We start from the raw sequence: 10177 nt of genomic DNA on the forward strand, positions 1-10177 counted from the left end.
ATTGACCAGGCCAGATTGCGAGGACCACTACAAAACCCCTTTATTCTCACAGCTGGCTTGCACTGGAATAAAAGGCCTCCCTAAATCTTTCTCTCCGTAAGAAAATTGCTTATGTAGGCTAATGACTAGCTACACCATTCTGGCTTAAGAACAATGGAGTAGATTTGGACTGGCAAGAATATATTCTAAATTATACTCAAACATCTGTACAATTTGACTCCAAAGTACCCAAAATAACTTGCTTCAAAATGTCAAGGGATGACATTTTCTGATGTTTCTCTCAAGGGAATGGCTATATTGCAAACATTGCAGTAAATATCAAATGAAGACTGAAAGACGGTATTACAGTAAGAGGCACAAAGCTGGGTCAGCCAAGAGCATCCTGTTTCAGAGGAGCTCTCGAAGGGCATCGACGCCTCACAGAAGACCTATGCATCAGCGGAGGTGGGAAGAACATGGGAGCAGATGACACCTTGCTGCACCCCATGGTGCCCTGGAGCCTCACAGCCTTTGCAGACCACTGCAGGGCAGATGCCCCTCAAGCACGTGCCAGTCAACTAGGAGGAAAGCAGGAAACGATGGAGGGCTTTGCTACGGCCTCTGCGGCTCCTCACCTGTGCCAAGCAGCTGTGTCTCGGCAAGGAGACAATTCAAGGCTAAGTTCATAAACACAACAGACATTTTCACATCTCCATCCAAGCGCAGCACATGAAAAATTGCGAATTAGCAATAGAGGACTGGAATGTGTGGTCACAGGGTTGAACACAATGTGCAAGTAGGAAAAGGACTGCAAATCTTTGCCCTTAACTGCTTATTTCTGGAATGTTCCTGGATAGAAAGATAATGAAACCAGACACAGCTGTGCAGCCTTATCTACCACTGTGCATAATTAGTGGTTTCTTTCATTAATTGCCTAATTTAAGCGCTTTGGTCTACCTCCAGCCAAAAACAGCTTAGGAAGAGGGCTTTGAAATCAAAAAGTACCCTCACAAACTAAAAGCCTTCCCTTTGAGACAGACTACTGGAGAAGCTGTAACATGCTTTGAAACGTGGGTCTGCAGCATTTCCATTTAAAAGTTTCTTCACCACAAATAATCCTCCATGCCTATCTGCTGCCTACTAATCTTGTCCAAGTGGGATGAGGAGATCTAGGAAGGAATTGGTGACAGGACAAAACTTTTTTCTCCTAACCCCAACAAATAAATTCTACTGTTATAACTGTAAACAAGACATACAAAACTGGTGCAGCCATGCCTCCTGGGAGGTACATTCCCTCCTCAGACTACAGATCTCTGGTTGTGCTCCTCTCCTTTCCTTCCCAGCTGGTGAGCAGGAGGCTACAGCACAGGACTGCTCAGATATGCCGCATCCAACAAATCCAATCCCCCCCAAAAACAGGGGAGAAAGAGTAAGGAAGAGACCACTTGAATTACACCAATCTGATGTGTTTTAAGTGAAATAGTTTGGCTTTTGGCCAGTATCTTTAGATTTTTAAGTGTGCATGTTTTTTAGAAGAAAGCATCAAAACTTTAAAAGAAAGCAGAGTTAACTTTGTCTGGTTTTCCAACACACAGAAACTCAATTAAAAAAAAAAAAGGCAAAGACACCACAGAGAAAAAACAGCCTCATCTACACCTTGCTTATTTACTGAAAAATACAAGAGCTGCTCAAGAGCTTCTGGAAGCAGAGTGGACCAGAAGTAACTGCTCTTCCTGCCAACAGGTCTGCCTTCTGCAGCAGCATCCTCCCACCCTGGACACGAGTGATCTGCCAGCACGGATGGAAACTGGCATGTTCAGACCTGCCAAGGGTAGATCTCACTTCTTGCCCTTGACATCCACAATCTCTAGTGAAGAAACTATCTCAGACATGAACGTCTGGGAAATGCTCTAACACAGCAAATGATGCCAAGCGTATACAAACACATCCAGTGGATTATACAAGCAAATTTTCTGACAGCTAACTGAACTGTTAAAGACCTTTTTCACCATTCATGCCATAGTTTATATAATAGTTTTGAAATACAAGACAGTCTTAAAAGATATTTTTAAAGTGTAGCAACCATATGCAATTACACCTTTCCCTAGCTCAGGGCAGTAGTGTGTTTTTGAAACTCTGTCCTGAGGATTTTGATTATCAATCCTGACTACCTAAAAAGCTGTCAGATTAAATACTATTTTTAAATGCTGTTTTACATGCAAAATTTTTTGTAAAGGGGATCAATATGTGAAAATAAAGAATAGTGCTTGGGTGCTATTCTTGTGAACTGCTGCAGGCAGCATTCATAAAAGACTGAATAAAACCCAGTAAAGTTAGCACAGAAAGTTACACCTGCTAACCCTTTACCAAAAGACTTCAGGCAAAGTCCAAGGATGCAGACATTTCTACAACAATGTGAAAAAAATTTAATACATAACAAAAACGAAAAATACCAAAAAAATCTCTTCTATCTCTTCTAGTAATGCAACCACAAAATAGGATTGTATTTTAGACATATATTTTTCTGAAAGCATGAACAGAAGTTAGTTTTAACCACAGTTATTACTTTTTTTTTGTTAAAGCCAAAAATTCTCTTCAAATACTCCTAAGTACCTAAATTCTCACTAAAGTATTCTCAGGACTTAAAATCCTTCTCCAGTTAAAATAAATATTTCTTTAAAATCCTGTAATTCCCCTTGTCATTCTTAGCTATGAAAATAAAGCACTTCTTTGTATTCTAGCCTTCAGATTGATTTCATGGATGTTCATCATGGAAAGCAGCTTTGGAGCAAGACACAGATGTGAAAGAGTGCACAGCCAGCTGCAGTTACACCACCTGTGTTCTTTCACACAAGAAAATCTGGATGCCTATATGGCATCACACAACTATTTAAGTGGGCACGGTTATTTGCTCAGGGTGCAGAATGATCCATTCTTGGCAAATACTTAGCACCATGTGTTGCTGAAACTCACAGACTGATATTATCACATGTAAGCCTAAGTAAGAAATATTTGCTAACCAGTGGTTTTTTTCAGATGTTCCTGGATCACAGCTACAGGAACAGATCAAGATTATTCTGAGGGAAAAGAGCAGGCTACCTCACCTTTGCCTTGTTTTAAATCTGCCCCAGGAGCATTCATGTCAGCAGGAGGTATTAACAGGCTGAATCAATATTACATAATGCTAAAGAAAGGTAAGCAAAGTCACCAAACATAATGCCACTGTTGTAACTATAGAAAGGCATATTAAAATCAATCTGATACAAAACAGACTAATTTTTTTTATAGCATCAAAATAGGAATGTCTTATTCTTTCAGTTTCTTAAAGCAAAATGTGTAACAAAAGGCAGGGTTTTTTTAGACCAATTGATACAGCTGCGGAAAAAAGATGCATTTCAGCCACACAAGCCTTTTCAGGTCTGAGGTCATCTTCGAGGATCAAAAGGGGGTTATGTGTGCCCCAAGTAATATATTTTTCCCAGAAATATCAATTGGTCAAATAAAATATTCTTTTCAAAAGCTCTCTCTCACTTTTACTCTTATCCTGTGACGATTAAAACACAACGTGGAAGATGCTGGTTTTGAAGCTCCTTCCTCCTCTACCAGCAGGTGGGGCCAGGCATCAACCATGAACTTGCCCAGATCCATCCACTGTTAATGTGCAATTTGTACTAGTACTTGCAAGTCTATCCCTACGCTTACAAAGGCTTTTTTAGTTACTATCGTCCTGATTTTATCACCTTGAAAAAAATGCTCTGCCTCACTTTAATGCAGCTTGCAAAATCTTTGTTTCCATTAGCAATAAAGCAGATGGCAAGAACTTTGTTTTCAGATGCATGCACTCATCTGGCAGCTAGAAATCTGCCTTGTACACCAAGAAACGTGACCGCAAGTAGCTGGCGAGGCTCTCTGGCAGGAACCTGCCCCATTTCTCAGCGCAAGTCAAAAGCAACCAACTCGTGAAGTTCATGACTGCAGGGCAGTTCTGACAACTGCAGCAGGACCAAGGCTTATGCTCAAACCAGGCTTTTTACAATGAATCCAAGGGCTCTGGCTTGGACAGCAAATACAGTTACCAAATGAGATAGTGACTCATCACTTCACCCCATAATTTCCTTTTTCCATCTGCCTAAACCAGGAGAGATGATGACTGTTTTCTTCTGAATGGAGGCTTCAGGCTCACTGCATTCCAATCACTCTTATGTCCCCTAATCTACAAATGTAAATAATTTTTAGAAAAAGCAATCACACTGCTGGCTTTATAGCAAAATTAAAGAAACAAAATCCTACAGCATATTCAGTTCAAGCATGCACAAATGGTTTTATGCTCTCTATCAGTTTGGATATTTGTCAGACATTGCATAACTTGGTCTCTGAAAGGAAAGAGTTTCCAAATGTTCTGTGTCACTATTTTTATCTAATATGCTGATCTGTATCTGTTCTAAGAGAAAAGTGTAAAGAAAAGTGTGGGGTTTTTTTTAAAAAAATAAATCTATGTTATAGTTTCATCACACAAAGGAAGAGCTTTGGATTATTTTTAGGCTCTAAACCAGCTGAAATGGTATGAAGTGTCAACATACACAACGCTTTTAAGTTACACAGGAAGCTGAAAGGAGGCTCCAAAACACCAAAACAGACAAATTATTCATAAGAAGTTCTGGTCTGCCCGTCTGCAATCTGACCTTCATTTCAAAGTGGGAATTTAACATTCCAAGTTAAATCTGAAAGTATTTCTGTCAATCAGTCAAAGCTTTATGCTCCAAAGTCTGCTTAAGATCAGCCTTCACAAACCAGGTAGAGAAACAATAACTCTAAACATACACAGCTGTATCAGATGAGCTAAATCAAAGTTCACAAAACTCAGCTGGGGTCTGTACATCCTATGCACTTTCATTTTCAAAGAGTTGGGGCTAAGTGGGAGGAACCAGGCCTATGCAGCTCCAACTTAAAAATGAAAGCATTTCAAGAAAAAAAATAAAGTAAATTTTCACATTGAATCTTTATTGCTTCACGTAAACAGATGTCTAGTGGAGGGCATAAAGATGACCCTGTGCTGGCTGTCCACTGTTGCAAGTGCCTTGATCCCTCCAGCAGCAACCAGTTACCCTTGCCTGGTGGGAGAAGAAACCTGTGGAAAACGAAGGTTGCACCAGCGAGAGCCTCACAGCACAAAGAGGAATAAAGTCTTCCTTGCCATAGGTCTGATCTGCACCAGGCCTGAAACTGAAAGGTGCTAGAGACTTCCTGGGTATCTTGTACCCCCTTTACTTTCATACCTTTTCAGATGCAATCAAAAAAAAAAGCCCCACAAACTCAGACTAAATCTACTTTATTGACAAAGTTAAGGGGAACACAGGCAAAATGCAACAGTCCTAAAACTTCAGTCAAGGAGCCCCAATTCTGGTCTTGACCAATGGTTCTAGAAATTTAAATGGGTCATGGATAAAATAAAAATCTGGGGAAAGATTTGACTTGTTTTAATAGAATTTGAGACCACCAGCAGTTTTATTTGTTTTCAGATTGGCTTTTAATATTTAAAAGGCTCTCCATTTATAAAGTTAAGACTGTGATTGCATAAGACGCAGGCCTGATAAGCAGCTCTGCCCATGTTACTGGCCTCATTGACTACAAAGTCTGTTCAGATGTCTATGATTATTTGTGTATGAGTACTACGGCACTGCAATACTGACAGCATTATGCCTAAATATTGCAAGTTTGATCTAATACAAAACAATCTGGACATTGATGAGCAAGTGATCAAGCTTAAGAAGGCCAGAAAAAAAATTCAGAATAAATAATTAAGTATTAAAGAGTACTGAAATTATTAAAAAGTCTTTTCTTAAAAAATAATAAATCTATATATGTGGTAAGATTAAAAGAACTCATATGATTACATATATATATTTTTAAAAATCTCCAGTCAAGTTTCTAATATTCAACATATACACAACAGGGGTACATATAGAATTGTCTCTTCACAGAATAAAAAAAAAGGTATATTGATTACAAACAACTGAGGTACATTTAAGAAGTCTCCTTCCAGTTTCCCATTAATTTGTCATTTTGATCCACAGCAGTTTCAAATCAAGTACTGAAAAATGTAAACTTGACTGTATATGGTCAAACAAGTGTCATACCACACATTAATTTGTTTGAAATACACTCTGGGGGTGTAGAGAGAAGTATCACCCTGGGAAGAATAAGAATCTTCTGGCCTGCTGCCCATTATGTTGGCTGCTGGACAATATTAACTGTGCTATCCCCTGTACCAAATCTTATATACAAAAATGGTGAAGCCACCCGAATTCAAATGTACATTGCTACTTTCTTCTTCATCTGAACTGTACTTCCGCCCGCACCTCTGGTTTCACCATAGGTATCATTTTTGTATCATTCTGCTCACTTAAAAATTTCACCTTCATTTTTTTTTTTTTATAATACTCTTTCAGTGCAACATTTCCCAAATTTGTTTCTAGGATATAAAGTGCTCTCTGCCTTAGTTCTTTACAGTAAAAAGATCTGTAAAGAGACCACTTATTATTACTTTTCCCAATTTCTTTTAAGTAAACATACATTATTTTAAAATTAATTAAAGCTAACTCTTGAGCTATTTGCAGTTCAAATTTCAGTGTTTCCCCTACTTCTGTTCAGGGGGGTCTAATCCCTGATCCTATGGCATTAATGAAGGTACCCAGCCTTTTACATGAAGCTTAAAATCTTGAATTCAAAAGGAGTTATGGGAACTTAACCTACCTTTTTTTAATCAGAAAAATACAAGGCTGGATTGCAAGCTGATTCTTAAAACATTTTGGAACATGGCAGGATCATGTGTGCAGACTTTGAGATTAAGATTCCCAGTTAAATTAGCACATTTTCTTGTTTCAAATCCCCACAGTCCCAAGCTATTAAAAATAAACACATTGTATGTAAATAGTACTCTGTCTAGAGGCAATACACTTCAGTATAGGAGAGATCCAGTCACTAAGACTTGGGTCACTGTCTCATCCCAAGGAAGCAGAAAAGCCTACATTTAAGCAAAGCCCCCCAAATCTGCAGCAGAATTTCCCAGAGTAACTCCCAGCCCCTGAAACTCACATAAACGTCTGTTACAAACACAGTCCCAGGCAGGCGTCGAAATAGCAAGATTAACACCAGGACTTCCCAGCACAGTGCTGTGGCCAGCCCACAGTGTGGAGCTGTGAACAGGAGCATCAGCTAAGCACGAGTACAGAGACCAAGCAAGTTACAAAGCACTACTTCAACTTTAAAGCAATAAATGCATCAAAGCCTGGCAGGCCTGGCAGTTACTTCACCACAGCATGCACATATAAAGAATGAGGTTCTCTTTCCACCCTCTGCCTCTCAAAATGACCTGTCAGCATTGAGGTGTCTATCCAAAGAGTCATGTTTATTCTACAGTTACATATGATGGAGACAACCACCTCTGCAGGTGGGTTAAGAAAAAAGTCAATGTTATCTGCCCAGCACATATTAATATCCAATAAAAGGAATGATCAAAGAAGTAAAAGTGTTTTCTTTCAAACGCAAATGCCTCATTTTCAGAATTAATCTAATGAGAAACCAGGAGCCTCTAACGACTAGAGGCTGAGAGTTTGAGGACTTAAGAAATACGCTGTAACCTAAAATGCCACTAGTAGAAGCTGATAAACTAATACCACAACTTCGCAAGTAATGATGTAAACATTTATATGGAGGCAGAGGGTGATGATACTATTCAGGACTGTGGTGTCATTGTGAGAATCAGGATCACATACTACAACTTGTATTTCCTACAGCTAGAAATACTGAGAATTTAAGAAGTATTAGATGTTAAAGCAATATAAGCCATTCTAGACTTCTGAGAAGGGAAAGACCAATGTAAAAATCTTATCTTAAGATGGACTTGGCTTGTTGATATGTAAAACCCAAATATCTAAATATCAGCAGGTGAGTGAGACAAATCACTTGGAGGAAGGGTGTTGGGGTTTTTGTACCCTAAAGTTTTTGCAATTAAAAAAAAGACTCTTTCTTCTGTTAACAGAAGAGTTCTGATCAAATTCTGAGTTCTGCCCAACATACTGTTGCAAATGTAGGTTAGAAAGCAACTTATGTTTAAACTAGGAAATATCTTCCTTTGTTTATATAAGTGCTATTTTTTCTACTGCATGGCCCACCCCCAAAAAAATGTTAAATCTGAACTTCTCTATCATTATTCCATTGTGCATTTTTAAATACCTGCTCTTACCCTTAATGCCACAGGTAAACCTCCATGACAAAGTACTTTTTTTTTGTTGCTGTTAGCAAGAGATTTATGATAGGAACATACTGTTTATTTGGAATTCATACTGTCCGATTCACCAAGAAGTTTCTCAATAGTGAGTCTGATGAACCACAGAGGCGAATGCTTCCAGCAGCTTCTTAGAAACCTAAAATAAATGCTACCCTGCTTATTCTCCATCTAAGTCTTTAGAGTTGTGAATTATAAGCATACTGTCCAACCTGTGAGATGTACCTCACAGTAAGTTATTGGTCTCTGTGGTGCCTGAGACAAAGCACATGAAATTACAAAGTGCATGAGCTCAATATTATGAAGTAGAAAGAGTTCTTAATTGACTGAAATGAGCCATGCACTAAAAAAGCTGACCAGCAGGTGTTATAGACATAAATGTAGTCAGACAACTCTATGAAACGAAAATATCTGAAAAACATGGGACACACACATGCCTTCTCAGAACAGTACTGACCTTGTTGCTCATCCTCTGCTTCAACTTTTGCAGGACTTGGTGCTACAGGAAGGGGTCGAGGAGGACGAGGCTTCGGAGTAGGGGGAGATATTTTTTTTCTTCCAATGTACTCTACATAAGTTCCTGGGAAATCCCCCCTTTCCCCCGTGGTTTCATTAAAGCCATTTAACCAACCAATTTCCTCAGGCTTTGCTTCTTCCCCTTCACTGAATCCAAGTGCTAGTAAGGTACCTTTATTCACAGTTAATATATCTCCTAAGTGCAAGTCAATGTCTTCTTCTCGCTCTTTTTTGTAGTCATATAAAGCTCTGTACTGATATCCTTCGGCACTCATCTTGGCAAACGATTTAGCATTCAGAAGTGTTATTAAACAGTATCAAAACGCAATTGTCCAGTTATATTTTTATGTACAGAGAGATTCAAGATGTACTAAACAGGATAACAGAAATGTCAATAGTAATGTCTAAGTAATAAAATCCACGAGAGAATCAAAAAGCACCAGGGTCTGTCATTTCACTGCTGATGCTTTTACTGATGTATTTACTGTGAGTCAATGATTGTTGCAGAAGTACGTGTTCCACTTCTATGTCTAGCAATATTCTTCCAATTAGTTCCTCTTCTGGGCTTGCTGGCACTTCTGGGTCTGAATACTCAAGTTCAGCTGATTCTTGTAGCCGGTCACACCTTCTTCAGATGTAATCACCGCAGATAGCTCACGTACCTTAAATATTCTGCCACAGAACTCTGCACACATGCTCTTCCTGGAAAGAAAAGAGAAAACTGGTGAAATAATTTCAAATTCTCTTGATGATTGTGAACTTGGGATTCCACTTATGATTTAAGCTTTCTCCAACCCTGGCAGAGGTTGTGTCCTACAAAAAAGCCCTAAATAACAATAAAATAAAGCAACCTCACAAAAAACTCTGCCAGGTAATGCTTCTATTTTTATAAAGGGTGTCTGTCTAATTACTTTAAACAGATTTGCACCCCTGCAGTATGAGGCATGCTTCCTTCTCTGTGGCTTACGGCTACTGAAGTCTCAGAGTGAGAGGGCTAAGCCCTGGAGCTATCCCTGTAGTGCAATATCTAACCTGGCAGCGAGATTTTACATGTTATCTCCCTGAAGACGCATGGCCACAACCCTTCCCCACAAGAGGGCTGCCAGGACAGAGGAGGAGCTCACTGTAACTAGCACTGACACTCACCACTGGGGTATTCAGTCTCCTGCTACTTATGCAGAGGATAAGGATGGGCAACAATCCCCACCCCAAAGCCTATATTCCAAAAACCTGTTGGAGGGAGGGGTCTTTTCATAATCTGCAGGAGAACCAGAAAGTCCAAAATGCTTTTACTTGATGAGCACCATGTTTCTTTTTTCTTATAAAGAGGGGCTTCCCCACTCCCCCACCTTCCAGATGTTTTTAAATGTGTTTATGGTATAATACCAGGGAAAT

General features: G+C 39.3%; 1 protein-coding gene across 1 annotated transcript in view; it reads right to left on the reverse strand.

Moving 5' to 3' along the window:
- Positions 1-9480, reverse strand: part of PIK3R1 (phosphoinositide-3-kinase, regulatory subunit 1 (alpha)) — a 54396-nt gene extending 44916 nt beyond the window's left edge. The window contains exon 1 of the mRNA XM_010580499.1: positions 8724-9480. Within this exon, the coding sequence (XP_010578801.1) occupies positions 8724-9057 (334 nt within the window). The 5' untranslated portion in view covers positions 9058-9480. The remainder of the gene's footprint in view (positions 1-8723) is intronic.
- Between the last annotated feature and the right edge of the window lie 697 nt (positions 9481-10177).

The sequence above is a fragment of the Haliaeetus leucocephalus genome, unplaced genomic scaffold, assembly GCF_000737465.1.
Source record: "Haliaeetus leucocephalus isolate CR32 unplaced genomic scaffold, Haliaeetus_leucocephalus-4.0 Scaffold722, whole genome shotgun sequence".
In the NCBI taxonomy this organism is placed as follows: Eukaryota; Metazoa; Chordata; class Aves; order Accipitriformes; family Accipitridae; genus Haliaeetus; species Haliaeetus leucocephalus.